Genomic DNA, 19,965 nt, shown 5'->3' with positions numbered 1-19,965 from the left:
AGCCGATAACCAAAATTACATAGGGGATATGCCCTCAATAGATTATTTTGGTCCAGATCACATGATGGCCGATGAAAAAAACTGAATTTACAGAGTGGTACGAAAAAAACAAGCACAAGTCGTTTAATTTTCAAAAATAATTAATACGATATTGTGAAGAGGATGTGAGAATATTGCAAAAAGGTTGCGCTGCTTTCAGATCAGGTGTTATAGCAATGACAGAACAGGAATTTGTAATAGCGGCAGAGAAAAAAGATGTAGCCGTTAAACGTCACGTTGATCCATTCCAACTGACGACTTTAGCGTCAGTTTGCATGGCTATGTATCGTTGTAAATATTTACAGGAAAACACATTGGCCCTTGTACCGGGTGATAATTATCACAAGACCCAGAAGCGTTACTCAACACCGGCCATACAGTGGCTAATGTACATAGAACACAAAGAAGGTGTAAGTATAAGACATGCTTTACAAGGGGGTGAGAAGAAAGTCGGCAGATACAGTCTGGATGGTTATGCTGTGATTAACGGCGTGCCAACAGCATTTGAATTCCAAGGTTGTTTTTATCACGGCTGCAGCACATGTTACAAAGCCGATGATGAAAACACCCTGACTAAAACGACCTACGGTCAACTGCGTCACAAGACGCTGTTGAGGATACAATTCCTTAAACAGTGCGGATTTCAGATTAGGGAGATGTGGAGTTGTGAGTGGAAGAAAATGAGGGAGGATGATGAGGAGCTGCAGGCTTTTCTGAAGGGTTTGGAAATACCCGAACCCTTGGATCCTCGTGATGGGCTTTATGGCGGTCGGTCTAACGCCATAAAACTTTATCACAAGACAGGGGGTGATGAAAAAATTCACTATTTTGACTTTACTAGCCTATACCCATTTGTCAACAAAAAAAAGAAAAGGTGCCTCCACAGGGGGAGGGGATGGTAGGTGGCGCTGTGACGTGGGTTGTGACACTAGCAGCTGCTGGTATGTCGGGTTAGTTAGGCCCGAGCTGGACAAAAAGAGCAACTGGAATGTAGCAGCGCTGTAAATTATTAAATGTTAATATGAATTTGAGAAATAAAAATTATGAAAAACAAAAAATAAATAAGAAGTAAAAATAAAAATAAAATAAAGGATTGGACTGATTGTACAATATAAAAGCAATATGACATTTATTAATAAAGTGACCAAGTGCTGGTATGATGAAATTGGGGGGAAGGAGATAAAATCAAATTGCAGAACTGTCCATTCCTATTGTGCCGAAGACAACATTTTGTGCAAATGCATAAATAATGGATGGGGGTTACCGTCCACCTGTAGACACACCGGGGTGTAGCTTGTGCTCCCTGGGACTCAAGGCCCAAGTTGTTGATAGGGCCGAGTCACCGTCCAGAGTGGGGGAGACTCCCGGAAATGGCACTCCCAAAGATGGTGCTGGGGTCCTTTTTGGTGTTGAGTGTCCACGGTAAGGTAAATCCAACGGGGTCCACGGCTGGTCTGGAACAGTTCAAAGATGAATGGAAAACACCTGACGCGTTTCGCCGGCTCTGCGGCTTTATCAAAGGTGATGGGGTAGTGTGGCTGAGGGGTTTTTATACCAGACTATAACAGGAAGTGGGTATGGTCACATGGTACACAATAAAAACACATAATCGGTCCAATCCATATAAAAACGTAAATAAAAGGTATGTGGAGGAGGCAGAAAAAACATATAAATATTCAACATATATTGGTAATTAATTATTTACAATTAAACTATTACAATAGCATGATTTTGTGGCTGAATAAACACAGCTATTTTATTATTGGTTGGTAGTAATCATGTGCTGCTGTATTAGGGTGAATGGTGATAGGTTGGATGTGGGGCCAGAGTCACTATCGTGTCCCCGTATTGGTCAGAATGTGGAGAACAAGAGAGAGGGCGGAAGTGAGGCAACAGTGAGGGCGGAAGTGGAGTGTGTCCTCTCACAGCTCGTATACAACGAGCATGAATAATATTGGTTATGTTTGGTAACATGGTTCGGATAGGGAACAACACACTTGTGTGTATGTTCCCAAGTTTGTCAGCATTTAGATAGACTTTAGCGTCTATGAGATATAATCCAGCGCGTCCGGTCATGTGATAGCCGGGGGCGCTGACGTAGGGGCGTTGCGCACCAATGTGTGTGTGGTTGGCAGTTCCATAAGATGGTTGGCAGGAAGTACAATCGCGCGATAGTGCGAGATGCACAGATATATGCTTCCGGTTGGAGGCGTTGACGTGGGGGTGTCATATACCACGTGAGGATAACACGCACTCGTGTGCGTGTGATTGGCAATGTCCCAAGGGAGGGGCGAGGGGTTTGGCACATGAGTCACGATCCGGTCACGTGGCTTGGAATGGAAACCATGGTCACGTGATCGGAATATCGTAGTTATGGTTACAGGTATTGTTTATAATATGACAACAGTGCGTCTATGGAGTATCAGAGAGAGTAAGGAAAATATTGTATTACTATTGATATTCATATGTGACAAAGTGAAATTTGGAGGATAAATAACCTCTTAGCATATAACTAGGTATAGATACATATTATATATCTTTATTTTTATATTTTTTATTTTTTATTTTTGTTATTTTATTTTATTTTGTTTTATTTAGTGGGTCAAGTCATATAATCAAGGAAGGGGTGTGAGGAAAGGGGGTGGTGGACATGAAGTGAGGACAACATTTCCTCAGAACATGGATACACGATCAGTCCATTCAATATGGGTAGTTGTAGTGATGTTTATATAATTCTAAAATAAGGCATTGTAACACATATTGGTCCATACAATAGATCATTCTGAGTATACATCTTTATCCGAAAGAATAATGGGATGTATATAATATGGGATTTCTCCATTTGTCAACAAAACCAAAACGTATCCTATACGTCACCCACGCATCATTTATAAGGACTTTGACGATGTCACAAAGTATTTCGGTTTTGTTAAATTAAAAATTATTCCACCCCGCGGTCTTTTCTTTCCGGGTTTACCAGTTAAAATGAATGGTAAGTTAATGTTTCCACTGTGTCGCACATGCGCCGAATCTGGACAGTGTGAGCTGTGTATTCATGACTCAGAAAACCGTGCCCTAACCAGTACATGGTGCACAGTGGAGATAAATCTGGCTATAGAAAAAGGGTACAAAGTGTGTAAAATGTATGAGATGCGGCATTTTGATGAGAGATCTGACGATTTGTTTTCAGGTTACATTAAAACACACCTCAGAGATAAACAGGAGGCTTCTGGTTACCCCGATTGGTGTACAGGCTCTGTGAAACAACAAGAGTACATAGCCGCGTATCAAAAAAATGAGGGCATGATCCGATTTGGGGGGGCGTGACCACGGCGAGCAGGGTGTAGGTCGCAACTCGGCGTCCTCTCCCGCTCCACCATCCTGGGTGCTACTGATTAATAAAACCCCCAGGTGAACAATTCAAAAGCCCGCTTGAGCTTTAAACAATCTGCCATACCTGTGGTGGGACTGGCCGCCTGGCATAAAGTGGTGCTGTAGGAGCTGGGAGATCAGCGTGCTCCAGGCATCCGGCATCTGTGCTTGTGTCGGACGGAGGTAGCCGGAAGGAGACGCAGCACGGCCTGTCGGAACGGCAGTGTGGGAGCCGGTGCCGACAGCGGGACTCCAGCGCACAATGAGGCAGCGGCTGCGGGGGTTGCGGGACGCCTTGTGAGAGGCGGTGTGCGGCTGCTGTACCTGCTAGTAACTCGCCTGGCACAGGAGAGAGTACAGCGGCGGCGAATACGAGGTGGAGAGCTGGCAGCATGCCGGGGGGTCATCCGACCACGCAGAGCAGCAGCTGGGACTATCTGGAGATCGGTCAGCGACAAAAGGAGTGAGGTACCGGGCCAGAGCTAGCCCTCCTATTGTTATATGTGATGGCTGCATGAACAAGGTCCTTTGGTATTGATTGCCTGTGTACTCTCCTACCTGTAAACTGTCAGTATATTGCTGCGAGAGACTCTTTTGACACCCCACTTAACACAGAACTTGGCTGTATGCTACAAGCCTCTTTTTTTTTTTTTTTGGGCTTATCTTTGGTCAGACACTTTTCTCTATCCTTCCCTATAAGGCGAATTATTGGAAGTAGGGAGAAGGGTTAAAAGAAAGGGGTAAGAGAAGGCAAAGCAGCAGAAGACATGGGGAAAACTCAAAATGCCACAGCCGCAAACCGCCTGGCAAAATTTGCAAGACCCCCGGCAACTCCACCATCCGCCCCTAGAGGGGAAAATTCTCCCCCTGATACTTCTCTTGACAGTGAGAAGTCCATAGCTCATAGCGACACCTCAATTCAAAAAGTACTGGACGCGTTAGCTGCTAGTGAGGGCCGCCTTACAAATAAAATTGAGAAAATACAGGATGATTTGAACGTAATTAAGCAGTCAGTACAACAGATCAAAGAACAGTTAAAGTAGGTCGAAAAATGAACCTCAGACCTAGAGGATGGGCTCACTCCTCTGGCGGGGAGGGTTGAAGATCTGGCTTCCCAAGTTAAAGCCATTAATGGTAAACTGGTCGACATGGAGGGGCGCGCCCGCAGAAATAATCTGAGATTTGTGGGGCTACCCAAAAGGGCTGAGGGTCAATATCCTGAAAAATTTATACAGAACTGGTTGATTGAATCCTATGGCCAAGAGACTTTTTCAAAAAATTTCAAAGTTGATAGGGCTCATAGGCTGCCTATGCGAGCCCCCCCTTATGGGGCGCCACCCCGTACGTTCATTATCAAGCTTTTGCATTTCTCAGACCGTGATCTAATACTGAAATTGGCCAGAGATAAGGGCTCTCCGGTCTGGGACAACGTGAAGGTCTCCATTTTTCCGGACTATGCCGGCGAAGTACAGAGGGAAAGAGCTCAGTTCTACCCTATAAAAAAACGGCTGAGAGATTTGAATCTGCAGTACTCTATACTGTTTCCAGCAAAACTTTGTGTTATACACGATGGTTCAACCAAGTTTTTTAATACTCCTAAAGAAGCCGCAAACTGGCTGGACGGCAGTTTCCCCGCAAGCAGGCAGATAAATACCAGCTGATAAAGCTCTGGCACAAAAAGCAGACACAAAAAGTGAACATCACTTCGATCTATTGCAAACATTTATTTTATTTTTTTTTCCTCTTTCTCTCTTTTTTTTGTCAAAATACTGCTGTTAAGGATACGGGTAGAGCGGGAATATGTATCTCTGTATTGAGTAGTTTTATGCTTGTGGCTCAACTTCAGGATAAACGCCGTATATGATAAGACATCTAAAGGTTTATTTAGAACAGCTAGCGGCATATGCAACTTGTCCATCTGTAATATTAGCGCCCGACAATTTATGGTATTTATTTATTCAGATTACCTATTGCATATTTTTTTTTTCTTTTCTCTGCCTCTGGATCTATGCAGGGTATATGAGTCTGGTATAAAGGAATGTTCACCGGGGGAAGTACAGTATGGTATATAAAGGGGCGGGGGCGGATCCCCAGCTCGTGGTCATTATATAGATTGTCCCAAAAAAGAAAAGGATGGGGGAATAAAGAAGTAAAGGGGGGGTGAACGTTAACACATTTGTGGTTTTTTTTTTTCTTCCATTTTCGGACAGGCATGTCCTGCCCAGAGACTATAATAGTGCAGTTAAAGCTATGAGAAGGGTGGGGTTAGGTATCACTGCTCTAGGAAGCCTTGCTGGGTCATACGCTTGCGCCCCTACATTAGGGCAACCGCTGACTACTGTAAGCTATCTGGGGGTTTACCCAGAATCGGTAGTGGCACATGGGAACTTGCTTATCTGCTATACAGTAATGTCTGATAATGTAAGGTATTTTATTTGTATACTGTATGTCTACGTATTTATTTATTTATTTTCTGAGGTATTGCAGGCTTTAGTGTTCACCGGGGGTAACACGGTATACAAAGGGGCGGGAGAGGTCCCCCAGCTCGTGGTCATTACATAGATTGTCCCCAAAAGAAAAGAATGGAAAAAATGGGGGGGGGGGGAAAGGGGGGGGGGGCGGGGCAGGAGGGGAGGGTGGTCTTGGGGGGTGGGGCGGGGGGGGCGGCTAGCTGGGGGAGGGAGCGGACGAGGCATGTCAGGAAGGGTGCAAGGCATGCAGGGTGGGGGGAAGGGATGGGATATATGGCATTGGGTTTCACTGTTCTTTATAGCCCTATTAAGAGAGGTATGCCACACTGGGCCTATTTCCTACCCCCGATAGTATGGTATTAGCAAAATACTCCTTTTTGTCATGGAACGTACGGGGCATGTATAGGCTGGGCATACCACTCCTCTTTTACATCTTCTTCCCGGGGGGTCTCTATTCTGATCCGCAAAGGCATTCCATTTTCCAAAGATATAGTACAGGTATATACGGCAGGCAGATATGTGTTTATGAAATGTAAAATGGGCACGTTGGTTTTTCTGCTGCTATCAGTATATATACCCCCGCCATTCAAATATGAGATATTGAAAAAGGCGGCAGAGTTTATGGCAACTTTCCCTAATATTCCAGTTATGATCCTAGGGGATTTTAATAATACACTAGATCCCTTACTTGATAGGAAAAGTCGCACTAACACTCCCCTGGGCCCGCAGAGAATGTGTTTTCCATCTTTAATTAGCGAAATGGGCTTAAGGGATGCATGGCGAGAGCGACATCCTGGTGTGCAGGAATTTTCGTGCTTTTCCAGCTCCCATGATGCCTTTTCTAGAATTGATCTGGCATTGGTATCAGAGAACTGGTTCCCTCGCATTCAGGAAACAAGCTACAGGACTCGCGGAATATCAGATCATTCGCCATTGGAAATAGTAGTGGACATAGGGGAAACTAAGGGGTTTACCTATTGGAAAATTAATGCCTTTTGGACAACACTCCTAGAACCAGGAGATAAATTAGAAGCTTCCTGGCAGGAGTTTATGGATAAAAATAGGGGTTCAGGGTCGATCGATAACATCTGGGGGGCATTTAAAGCCCAACTTAGAGGGACTTTGATAAAAGAAATCTCAGGCTTAAAAGCCTCATATAAGAAAGAGGAACAGAATTTAGAATTAAGGTGTAAAACTTCAGAGCAGAAATACCTGAGAGATGGGACAATTGAAAGTAAGAAGGAGTGGAGTAAAGCCCAGGAAGCTTGGCAGAAATGCCTTGTAGACAAGACAACATATAAAGAGCTTTTTGCTGGACATAACACGTATGCTAACGGGGACAGGCCTGGTAGTTTTCTAGCCTACCTCTCACGAACGGACCAGCCTGGGAACACAGTGGTGGAGATTCATAGCCCTGAGGGGGAGGTGGTGTATCAAACCCCTGAGATAGCAGAGAAATTTAGGCTACATTACCAGGACCTATACGCCTCTCGGCAAACCCGGCTCCCCGAGGACATAGAAGGGTTTCTGTCCGGGGTAAAGAAAACAACCAGACTTTCAAGTGAAGCTAGGGAGATGCTGGACGGCCCTTTGACCCTCCGCGAGGTGGAAATGGCTATATCATCGATCCCCGGAGGTAAGGCACCAGGCATCGATGGTATACCACAAGAGCTATATAAAAAATACAGTAAATTCTTTTCACAAAAGTTTATAGACTTATTTAATACACTATACGATAGTAATACATTACCAGCTAGTATGGCGGAAGCCTTAATTATAATTCTACTAAAGAAGGCTAAGGACCCTAAAAATATGGACTCGTACCGGCCCATTTCTCTGCTCACTAATGATATAAAAATTTTAGCTAAAATCTTATCAACTAGATTAAACAGGGTTATAGGAGAAGCCATTCATGGGGACCAAACAGGCTTCATGCCTGGGAGGTCAACCACAACCAATTTGAGGAGATTATACGGCCAACTCCAGCTCTCCCAAAACAAAGAGGATAACTCAGTGGTGGCCTCACTTGATGCCGCGAAGGCATTCGATACAATCGAATGGGATTTCCTGTGGGCAGCGATGCAATGGGCCGGTATTGGCCCTGTTTTTATAACCTGGGTGAAGTTATTATACATTTCTCCAACAGCTAGGGTATCAGTCAACAAATTTATCTCCTCTAAGTTTAAAGTAGAACGTGGCACTCGCCAAGGGTGCCCACTATCACCGGCACTATTTGCAATAGCGCTGGAGCCACTGGCATGCATGATTAGAGAAGATCCACTGATCCAGGGCTTAAAAATTGGCACTAGAGAGGACCGTATTGCCCTTTATGCCGATGATATTCTATTGTTCCTTAATGACCACCGTTTGGCACTACCCCGGGTCATGGGGATAATAGAAGATTATGGCATCAACTCCGGACTAAAAATAAACTGGAGTAAGTCTTATATTCTTCCTTTACATAGTAGTAGCTCCCTATGTCAGGACGAGGCCACACCACTGCAGTGGGCAGATGAGTTTAAGTACCTGGGCATATGGGTCTCCAGGGATATATCTAAATTCATACCCCTGAATTTAAATCCCCTAATGGAATATATGAAGACTAAAATAAAAACCTGGGCCAGGTTGCCACTGTCCCTGACGGGCAGAGTCAACCTGGTCAAAATGATAGTCCAACCTAAAATTTTGGACATATTACAGCATTCTCCCCAATATCTTCCGCAGTATATATTTAAAAAGATCGAGGGTCTGATCACCTCTATTCTTTGGTGTAATAAGAGAGTTAGGCTTGAACAAAATACTCTTGCCAGAGAAAAGGTAAATGGGGGCCTGGCCCTACCAAATTTCAGGCTATATTACCTCTCGTCGCAAATGACATACATTAAGATGTGGGTTAAAAGGGGGGACGAGAGCGAAAGAATTGAGGCAATGGTGGGCTGTGTTACCCCAGGATACACCCCTCTACAAATATTACTGGCAATATGAGAAATAGATGGCCCCCATTAGTAAAACAGGCCGTTAAGGCCTGGAGAGCAGTGGAAACACTAATGGGGAGTAGCGGGTTGGACCCTGAAACTCCCTTGTACGGGGCCGGCTGCCTTGCGGAGCTGAGGGACCTTCAGATGCGTGAGACCTGGGCACAAAAGGGGATAAGGAACATAGGTCAGATATATGTGGAGGAGAATATGAGAACCTTCCAGTCCCTGAAAAATGAATACGCTTTACCAAATAATTACCTTTTCAGATATCTGCAAGTTAGACACGCTCTGGAAACTCAGTTCCGCAACGGTGGTCCGGCCATAAGGGAATCCCCCACAAAAAAACTGATTAAAAGATCCCCCCATAGACACGGGGTCTCCTTTTTCTATAAAGCCCTATTACAAGCACAAGATGAGGACTTGGTCCAACTGAGGGATAAGTGGGAGAAGGACTTAGGGGAAATAGAAAGGGAAGAGTGGGAGGAGGCACTGGGTAACATTAGTAAAGCTACAAACCAAGTCAGATTCCAGCAAGTCCAACTGTTCATATTCCATAGGGTATATATAACACCAGATCGAATGAACAAATTCAGGGGGGTAAGCAACATCAGGTGCCCAAAGTGCTTGGCCAATACAGGTTCATTCTGGCATCTCATATGGGAGTGCCCCGTGGGGTTCCCCAGTTCTATATGCACCCCTCGAGTGTGTATCTTGACTATAACGGGGAATGTACCATTGGGTAGGGCTGATAAGCTACTATTGATACAACTCTGCACCCTGGCTAAGATATGCATAGCGAGAAGGTGGATGGCTAAGGAAAGTCTTAGCTTGGAAGCATGGCTGGCACTGATTCATGCAACAAAGGACCATGAGAAATATGTCCACAAGGTTAGGGGCTCGATCCAGAAATTCCATAACATCTGGGATAGATGGTCCGATTATGAGGAGGTCAACCCCCGAACGTAAGGCAGGGAGGAGGGAGATGGAGTGGAAGTAGAATGGAAGCCCAGGTAGGAGATGGGGGAGAAGAAAGGAAGCTAATAGTTAAAAATTGGTCTAAAGAACTATATAGTAGCACAAAGTTATCCCAACGCCAGGGGAGGGCGGGAGGGGTGGGGAGCAGGTAGGGGGGGGGTAGGTTATTAATAAATAGAGTGAGTAGGTGACGTAAATACTTGTTGCAAATATATTAGGAAAGGTGGCTCGGTGTCCAACCCCAAGCGTCTATACAGAGATAACTTTGTGGAACGAAATTGGTTAGCATGGGGATGATAAAGGAACAGTTATTGAGACTAGATTAACTAAACAGACACAATTTTCATCCTTTTTTATTTCTTTAGATATATAATCACTCGCACACGTAAATTACGGTTCTTATATAATTTTAACACTGATAGCAACGTACAAAGGATAAATAGCACGATTATATATGTAATAGGAAACAAAACATATTTTGTAATGTGCAAAACATATTTTGTCAAGGTAAAAAGAGCAGGACTATACATTTAACCCCTTCCCGACATTTGACGTACATGTACGTCATGGTCGGGAAGTACTTCCCGACATTTGACGTACATGTACGTCATGGCTTGTAACTGTCACTGCGTCTATAGACGCGGTGACAGTTAGGAGATGTCTGCTGTCCCTGACAGCAGACATCCCCCCTCGCCGCCCAGGGGGGGCAGGGGTGCCCCCCCCGGTCGGCGATCGCTGTGATTGGCTGTTCAAATCTGAACAGCCATTCACAGCGTTTCCTGTGTTACCGGCGGCTAAGCCGCTCGGTAACACAGAAAACGGTGGTGATCGGTGCAGCACCGATCACCACCGATGAGCAGCACCCCCCTCCCACCCACCCGGCACTCACCGGCAGCTCCCTCAGGTCCCCCGGCAGCAGCAGCAGCACGCCAGGTCCCCCGGCAGCAGCAGCAGCACGGAGCCTCAGCGCACGCAGCGCTTCCCCCCTCCCACCCCAGCAATGAGTTAAAAAAATAAAAAAAAGGCACTGAAATATATATATATATATATATATATATATATGTGTGTATGTGTATATATATATATACACACATATATGTATGTGTATATATGTATATATATATATATATACACACATATATATATGTATATATATATATATATATATATATATATAGACAGATATATGTGTGTATATATATGTGTGTGTATATATATATATATATATATATATATATATATATATATATACATACATACATACACACACACACACATATATATATATATTTATATATATATATATATATATATAGAAAGATATTCCCGACATATGACGTATATATACGTCATGGTCGGGAGGTACTTCCCGACCGAAGACGTATATATACGTCATGGTTTTAAACTGTCACCGCGTCTATAGACGCGGTGACAGTTTGGAGATGTCTGCTGTCCCTGACAGCAGACATCCCCCCTCGCGGCGATCGCTGCGATTGGCTGTTCAAATGTGAACAGCCAATTGCAGCGTTTTCTGTGTTACCGGCGGCTAAGCCGCTCGGTAACACAGTGATCGGTGGTGATCGGTGCTGTTAAGTACAGCACCGATCACCACCGATCGCCAGCCCCCCCCCCCTCCCACCCGGCAGCCCCCCTCACTCCCACCCACCCGGCTGCCGCAGCGCCAGCACCCCTCCCACCCCCCGCCAGCCGCAGCGCCAGCCCCCCTCCCAAAGCTGGTGACCAAAATGGGGTCACTTGTGGGGGGGTTCCACTGTATTGGTGCTTCGGGGGTCTTGCTAATGCGACATAGCACCCACCATTCATTCCACCACCAAATATCACTCCTTCCCTTCTGAGTCCTGCCATGCACCCAACTGGTATTTTTTGGTCACATGTGAGGCATTGCCGTACTCGGGAGAAATTGGGGCACAGATTTTGGGGTGCTTTGTATCCTTCATTCCTTGTGAAAATGAAAAATTTTGAGCCAGAACTGCATTACACAAAAATGCAGATCTGGCTCAAAATTTTTCATTTTCACAAGGAATGAAGGAGACAAAGCACCCAAAAATCTGTGCCCCAATTTCTCCCGAGTACGGCAATGCCTCACATGTGACCAAAAAATACCAGTTGGGTGCATGGCAGGACTCAGAAGGGAAGGAGTGATTTTTGGATTTTGCAGCACAGATTTTGGTGGAATGAATGGTGGGAGCTATGTTGCACCAATACAGTGGAACCCCCCCACAAGTCACCCCATTTTGCAAACTACACCCTTCAGGGAATTCATCAAGGGGTATAGTGTACATTTCAAACCCCCAGGGGTTTCACCAATTTTGATACAACTGAGCTGTGAAAATGAAAAATTATTTTTTTTTATTTTCACTGCCCAGTTGTACCACAATTGGTGAAACCCCTGGGGGTTTGAAATGTACACTATACCCCTAGATGAATTCCCTGAAGGGTGTAGTTTGCAAAATGGGGTCACTTGTGGGGGGGTTCCTAACTTTTAGCATCTTATGGTGCCTAGAAACCTACATGGTGCCTAAAAAATAATCTCATAAAAAGGAGGCTCCAAAATCAAGTAGGTGCTCCTTCTATTATGAAGCCTGTGGTTTGGTCACCGTGCACACTAGGGCCACATATAGGATATTTATGAAAACCAAAGAATTGGGGGAATCAATTTTTAGTCACATTTCTCTAGTAAAATCTACTGTATTCGTTAGAAAAATGTATTAAAATTGAAACTCTGCAAAAAAAATGAAATTTTGAAATTTCACCTACACTTTGTTTTAATTCCTGTGAAACACCTAAAGGGTTAACAAACTTCCAAAATGCTGTTTTGAATACTGTGAGGGGTGCAGTTTTTGAAATGGCATCATTTATGGGGGTGTCTCACATACAAGTCCCTCAAAGTCACATCAGAACTGAACTGGTCCCTAAAAAAATCAGTGTTTGAAATTTTCTTGAAAATTTTAGAATTTGCTATTCATATTTTAAGCCTCCTAGTGTCCAAAAAAATGAAAATGAGGTTGAAATAATGATGGCAACATAAAGTATACATATGGTCTATGTTAGTTATTAACTATTTTGAGTGGTAAGATTATTTGTCTCACAAGCAGAAAATTTAACATTTTGCAAATCGCAAAATTTTCCATTTTTTTACGACATTTTGGTATTTTTCACAAAAAAACACAGACTGTATCGACCAAAATTTACCACTAACTTGAAGTACAATGTGTCACGAGAAAACAATCTCAAAATCACTGGGATAAGTAAAAGCAAAAAAAAGTTATACCCACTTAAGTGATACATGTCAGATTTGAAAAAAAGGGCTCTGTCAGGAACGCAAAAACTGGCTCTGTCAGGAAGGGGTTAAACACAAAATATATGGTCCTGTTCAAGAACCCCTGGGATAAAATGCAGGTGGGGATTCTGGCTAGGCAAATGTACCCATCGAGACATAGGTATTTCATCGAAGCATTTGAATCTGCGACAGCACCCCCTTATGGCTATTTACTGGTTGATTTAAGAAACAGCGCTCTTGACGATTATCGTTTATGAAGCGGTTTATTCCCACCCGACACACCGGTTGCTTATGTCGTTAAGAAGCGCTGTTCTAAATAGCTATAACCGTACAAACTTTAGTCATTCATCATTGTTCTAACAACGGTGAGCATGTCGGCCCGGATACAACGCAATTGGGCACTTTTAAAAACGCTGATAAAGGCGAAGCCGTCCCAAAGAAATGCTATTTTATCCAATGCTTCAAACGATTTGGTGACTGCTATATGTGAGATTGCTCTCAATACGCTTAAAGGTAAAATACCCCTGTCACAGCGTCAGTTGAATTACCTTAAAAAGAAGAGGACCCTTACGTTTTGTAAGAAATGCGCCATTGGCAAAAAGAAGAGGTTGGTGAAACAGACAGGCGGATTTATCGGGTCGCTGCTTGGTTTTGCTATTCCATTAATTACCGGACTACTGTCTAATCGTTGATGGAGTATGCTGAGAAAATGTATCTGGTGCCTCAGCAGCAGATAGACCGTTTACACAACAAACCGAGTAGCGACGATATACGTAAAACAGTCACGCAGGGTCTAGATGCGGAGATCGTAAGCATACTACATAATAACGCATTATCAGAATATGAAAAGGCAAAACGCTACACGGCCGCTTTACAGAGATATCTGGTGTTGAGTAAACAGACTGATAGAAATATGTCAACTTTAACCCTTTATCACCCGGTGCAAATGCTGATGCTGAAACAGTTAATGTCATGCAAACCGATGCCGCCGACTCGGTTTATCAAGATGTATTGAATGGGGTTAATGCGAGGTATAAAAAAAACTGTGAAATACTAATGAATAAGATGGTACGCGCTAAACACATCACAAATTGGGATGATAAAGGCTTGTTTATTTATAAAGGGGCCGTTGTACCCGGCTCCAACATGTTAGATTTGCTAAGAGGCATAAAGCAAAATCACAGCGTTTCGAGTCATAAGATGCCTAACGGCTGGCCTGAGTTTATGAGCGCTATGGCTGAATTGAATATACCATCCACAGTCGTTGGTAATGCCTCAAATAGACTGCAGCTTGATCGTTTAAAAGCAGAGACCTTTGCTGACTCTGATGGTTCTTTAATCACTAACACCCCGAAACAAACTATTCAAAAAAGCCGTATAAATATTTTAAGCCCCCCGGGGCTAACAACGCCTCACGGATACTTGTTACCTAGGAAAAGATCCGTAAATTTATTTCAGGAATTACAATGGCTGAACCTATAACTTATAAATAATTTATGCTGTTATTATTATGCATCAACTTTTGTGTGAATATTTTGTAATATGATGTTTGTATTGTGCCAAGTCTTTCTCCTGTGCTATTTTAATTGTCTTGAGTCGCTTTTTTATATTATTGCAACACAAATGCTCTGTAAATATAATTTATGTATTAGGTTAACAAATGTTGTTTATTATAATCAATATAGTTATGGCGTGTTGTACATAAAATGCATGAAGCTCAATATTTGTTGCAGCATTGATAACTCTGTAAATTTGCTTTTCATGTACCAATAAAATATATTTCTGATTTAGAAATTCATCGTTTTGGTCTTTGTTACTAATCAACGTGCATGGAAGAATCACACAATCACACGATATAAAGTTAAAAAATATTTTTGTTTATTAAAATCACCATATTTATGAAGCATTGTACATAAAATGCATTAAACACAATGTTGGTTACAAGTTACACAAGACTGTACATATTTAAATGTTTAATGACTCAAACAATGGCTTCGTGGTAGACGTTTTACAAAGTTTGAAACAAAACGATCATTACGTTTTGTATTGCCAGTAAAACGGGCCAGGACATCTGCATATTTGTAATTTTTACACATGTAAAATATAAAGTATATACAATAGTGGCCGCAAACGGTGCTGTTAAAATCTTGCAACTGACTATTTTGATGGTAGAAACTTTTTGAATTCACATTTAAAAATTGTATTATAGGTTTTGGGAATAAGGCACTGTCAGGGGCTAGGCCGTAAGAATCAAAAAAGTAACATTCGCGCCTTTGGGAAACAGACACCATTTGGGGCACCAAGGACCACACGAAGAATCTACAACTCTGGGCCAGGTATATAGACGTCATAATCATATGGGATGGCGAGAAAAAAGACCTGGAACATTTTATAGCAAAAATCAACATAAATGACGTAAATTTGGAATTTACAAGCAGTATAAGTGAAGTAACGGTAAACTACCTAGACTTGAACATCTTTATAGAAGAAGGGAAATTGGAAACAAAGACCCACATCAAAAAAACCGACTGCAACAACTATCTAGCAGCAACAAGTAACCACCACAAACAATGGCTCAGAAACATTCCTGGAGGGCAACTAAGAAGAATAAGAAAAAACTGCTCGAAAACAGAAGATTACAGGGCACAAACAGACCACCTGATCAACAACTTTAAAGAAAAGAAATACGACCCAACCTTTCTACGAAAAGGCCCAACCGAAAAAGGAAAACAAGATGAAAAACCAAGGTGTCACCTTCATATCAGACTTTTCCTCACAAAGCAGATTCCTAGAGAAAAGCCTCTCCGTGCGTATTGTTGATCTTCCTATTAGGGTATTTTCTGTAGGTTTTTTATAGCTGCGGACCAGTGAGTTTCTTAGGGTTCCTGCTCTTCTATAGATGATGCGTGGTTTCTCCGGTAAGTGTAAAAATTGTATTATAGGTTTTGGGAATAGGGCACTGTCAGGGGCTAGGCCGTAAGAATCAAAAAAGTAACATTCGCGCCTTTCATTAAAATAAACGGTCAACCAGTGCTCGCCCGGTTGTCTGCTGTTATGCGTATTGATTACAAACGCGCAGGGGTATTGTGAAAGTTTACAGGCTGGTGCAATGTGTATGCGTCTTGCTCTTGTAACCATTTACTCATGTCAGATATTTTATATTTATTTTTCAATGCTTTATAATATTTATCAATACCGCAAAAACTACCCGGTTTTAATACGTTATAATATCTGGATTTCAGCTGTCTGTTCTGGTGATCGTTGTTGCACGCCATTCTATTCAAATCAAGTTTCATATAAACATGATATAAAAATCTACGAATTTTATATCAAATTTATATCACACCTGTATAAACGTGGGCGACACCGGAGGGGGCGTGTCAGCTGTCAAATTTGATGAAAAAGTGTGCCTTATCTACTGTGAGCTCCAATACCCTCCTACACACCGGTCCCCGCTAGTGCTTACCAGCTAAGACACGGAGTGTTGCCTTGGAAGATCCACAGCCCACTTGTCATCCCGGCGGCACACGGCAGGAGCGTGCACGCACCAACACAGAGAGGATGCTCCCGCCCGCCGCAGTGTTCAGCGGCTCACACTCGGCTCGCTGGCCGGTGTAGCTGCTTCCCACAACCAAACACTGTAGGCGTATGGCGGTAGAGCGCACCCACGCACCCCAATTGGGACCTGCTGAGAACCTTACAAATAAGATCTGGGAGACACACTACCATCGCGGTTCACATCGCCCAAAGGTAACCACAAAGTGCCTATTTCAAATCAAGCTCCATGATCAAGGAGCTTAAGGAACTTACTTGCTGAATACGGTTTCACGTTTGGGAGGACTCACAACCCCCCCCCCCCCCCCAATTGTTGTCCACCAACACACAGCGCTGGGAATTCCACCCCCTTCATTCAGGACAATAACATTTGTTCAATTTGTGCGCATACCTGAGCATTCAACCAGGACCTGGTAACTATATGTTACTTTTAAACAGTATTGTGTTGATACATATATTTTAAATTGTTTATTGCATGCATGCAAATTATCCTGTATGTTATTTATTTTTATTAATTAAATTGTAAGTTTTTTGTGTGCACAAGGCACCTACTGGTACTCTTTCTGCAATCTTGTTCTCCTTTTGAGGGCGGCATCCCTCTCCCAGAGGGCAGCCATTTGCACACAGCACCTATACACTTGTCCCTAGCGCTCAAAGCCTGTTGTCCCTATTCAACGCAGTTGCTGCCTGTGATGGAGTTTTATATATATTTTAGGGGCACAAAACTCCAGGCAGCAACTGGGATGAACTTACATTTGTAAAGAGAGCCCCCCCACCACCGCATCAACTAATTTTGATTCATTCAGTGTTATATTTGGAGTTTGCATCATAATGTGTGGCACAATGTGAATTTTAGCTAATTCCGTGTGGCGCAATGTGTAGTTTGCATCATTCTGTGTAGCACACTGTGAATTTTGGGCACATTCCCTGTGTCAGGATGTGAATTGCGGCTCATTCCCTGTGTAACAATGTGATTTTCGGCCTCATTCCCTGTGTCAGTATGTGATTTTCGGCCTCATTCCCTGTGTCAGTATGCAATTTTCTGCCTCATTCCCTGTCTCAGAATGTGATTTTCGGCCTCATTCCCTGTGTAAGAGTGTGAATTTTGGGCGCATTCCTTGTGTCAGAATGTGCATTTCGTGCCCATTCCCCGTGTCAGAATGTGAATTTCGGGCTCATTCCCCGTGTCAGAATGTGAATTTCGTGCCCATTTCCTGTGTCAGAATGTGAATTTCGTGCCCATTCCCCGTCTCAGAATGTGAATTTCGGGCTCATTCCCCGTGTCAGAATGTAAATTTCGTGCCTATTCCCCGTGTCAGAATGTGAATTTCGGGCTCATTCCCCGTGTCAGAATGTGAATTTCGGGCACATTCCCCGTGTCAGAATGTGAATTTCGGGCACATTCCCCATGTCACATGAGAAACGAGTGGTAAGTATGCTATGCAGATTGGTGTATGGTGGGTCATGTTACCTTAGTTGGAATGGTTAGGTATTGCTTATGCATTATGCATTGGCACAGGCTACTGTGGTGGGGACAGGCATGTGTGAATTATGCAATGTGTATGTGTAACACTATGATATCTCACCTGCAGACTGGACAGTGTCACCAATCGGATGTGTCTGATGTTGGTCAACAGAAGGCTGGGACTCCAGAGCTGGAGCTGTTTGAAAGAAGAAGAAATTTTCTATTATTATCATTTGCACCTAACTGGCATTTTTCGCATTATGCAGATAAAAACTTTTCCTCATTCAAACTTTTGGACCCTGATATGATTACATAAGGAATTTGAAGACTTTGAACTGAAGTGGTTATTTGAGTATTATGTCTGTGAACAATATTTTGAATCCACTTGCAAATAACAGGAAAGACCAGCAGATTAGACCTGTAAAAGTGACTGTAAGGTGCTTTCCCAACTACCCAGAGGATAGATAAGGATTAACAATCAAGTACACTGCAGGCCTACAGTGTTTAGGACAGCACATATTAATTGGATCTGTGGAACTACATAGCCCAGCAACATGCAGAGTCCATTATTTAGCAATGCAAGGTAGCAAAATGTGATTTTGCTGGGATATGTAGTTCCACACACAGCAATCTTTTGGACACATAAAGCATAGCAGCATAATAGCATGCGCACATGACATAGCAAAATGTTACATTGACATGTGTGGACACTTACCAGTTGGTGGTGGAGTGGGAGGCCTGTCTGTGTCGGCAATGTGGATGCCGGGAAGCACCTCCGGTGGGATGATTCGGCGTAGCAACCTCTCATATGCCTTAAAGCGGACCTCCTGCCTAGGGCCACCTCCTGTGCGACAGGCCTCCTTCTTCTCCAGGGCAAGCTTTGCTTTGAGGAGGCGCTTGATGTCATTGTAACGCTTTTTGACGTTGCGCACACTCCTCTTGTGTGTGCTAACTGCATTTACCGCGGATGTGATACTGTCCCACATCCCCTTCTTCCTTGCCACACTTGTGCGATGATGGTGAGGACCAAGTAGGCGGTCATACAGGGGCAGAAGTGCACGCACCAGGGCCATATTCTCCTCATATGAGAACCTGACTTTCCTCCCACTAGCTGTACAAGCTGCATCATCCTCCTCCACATTTCCAGCCTCACCCTCTTCCTCCTCCTCCTGTCCTGGTTCTTCACCCAGCACCTCCAATTCAGCTCCCTCTGCCTCCTGCACAGGCCAGTCCACCTCCGAGAAATCCCCCTCTTGCAGCTCCTCCTCTGTGTGCCTGGCACTCTGTTCCTCCTGTGAGGACACCTGGCTTGTGCCTGCTTCCTCCTCATCCTCCATAGCCACCTGCTCAGCTTCCACCATGTGGCCTCTCCCTGGCGCAGCTCTTGCTGTGAGCATGCTGGCTCTCCCTGTCCTGCCTCTGCCAGTGCTGGCTCTCACTCCCCTACCTCTCCCAGTGGTTGTCCCTCTGCCTCCTCTGCACCTAACAAATCCTCCTCCTCTCCATCTCAAACGCCTTACTCCCTTTCAAAGGGTAAAATGGTGTCTGCGCCCGTTTATATAGGGGGTGTGATGCGTATTGCAAGGGACTAAGGTGGGCCAATAGGTTAGCATGTTGTATGGGCTGTTAAGGTGTATTTGTGTAAATCGCACTCCGGTTGGCCGCAAATACGCACATGACCGAACCCGGAAATCGCACTTTTATGGCGTAATACATCGACTCAATTCGCACCTTATCGCCGTCTATCGCCATGTATCGCACTTTTCAGGCGGCTTTGCGCCAGCCATTCAATACGCGATTTCTGGGGAA

General features: G+C 43.8%; 1 protein-coding gene across 3 annotated transcripts in view; it reads right to left on the bottom strand.

Annotated features, from left to right (window-relative positions):
• Positions 1–19,532, bottom strand: part of FCSK (fucose kinase) — a 115,067-nt gene extending 95,535 nt beyond the window's left edge. For all 3 annotated transcript variants that reach the window (XM_083163808.1, XM_083163810.1, XM_083163809.1), the window contains exons 1-2: positions 18,872–19,532; positions 18,278–18,352 (exon numbers count right to left, since the gene is read on the bottom strand). In XM_083163808.1, coding sequence (XP_083019934.1) covers positions 18,278–18,352; positions 18,872–19,517 — 721 coding nt within the window. In that variant the 5' untranslated portion in view covers positions 19,518–19,532. The remainder of the gene's footprint in view (positions 1–18,277; positions 18,353–18,871) is intronic.
• Positions 19,533–19,965: the final 433 nt, after the last annotated feature.

Source organism: Crinia signifera, chromosome 11, assembly GCF_055691185.1.
Source record: "Crinia signifera chromosome 11, ASM5569118v1, whole genome shotgun sequence".
Lineage (NCBI taxonomy): Eukaryota > Metazoa > Chordata > Amphibia > Anura > Myobatrachidae > Crinia > Crinia signifera.
This window is presented reverse-complemented; position numbering and strand designations above follow the sequence as displayed.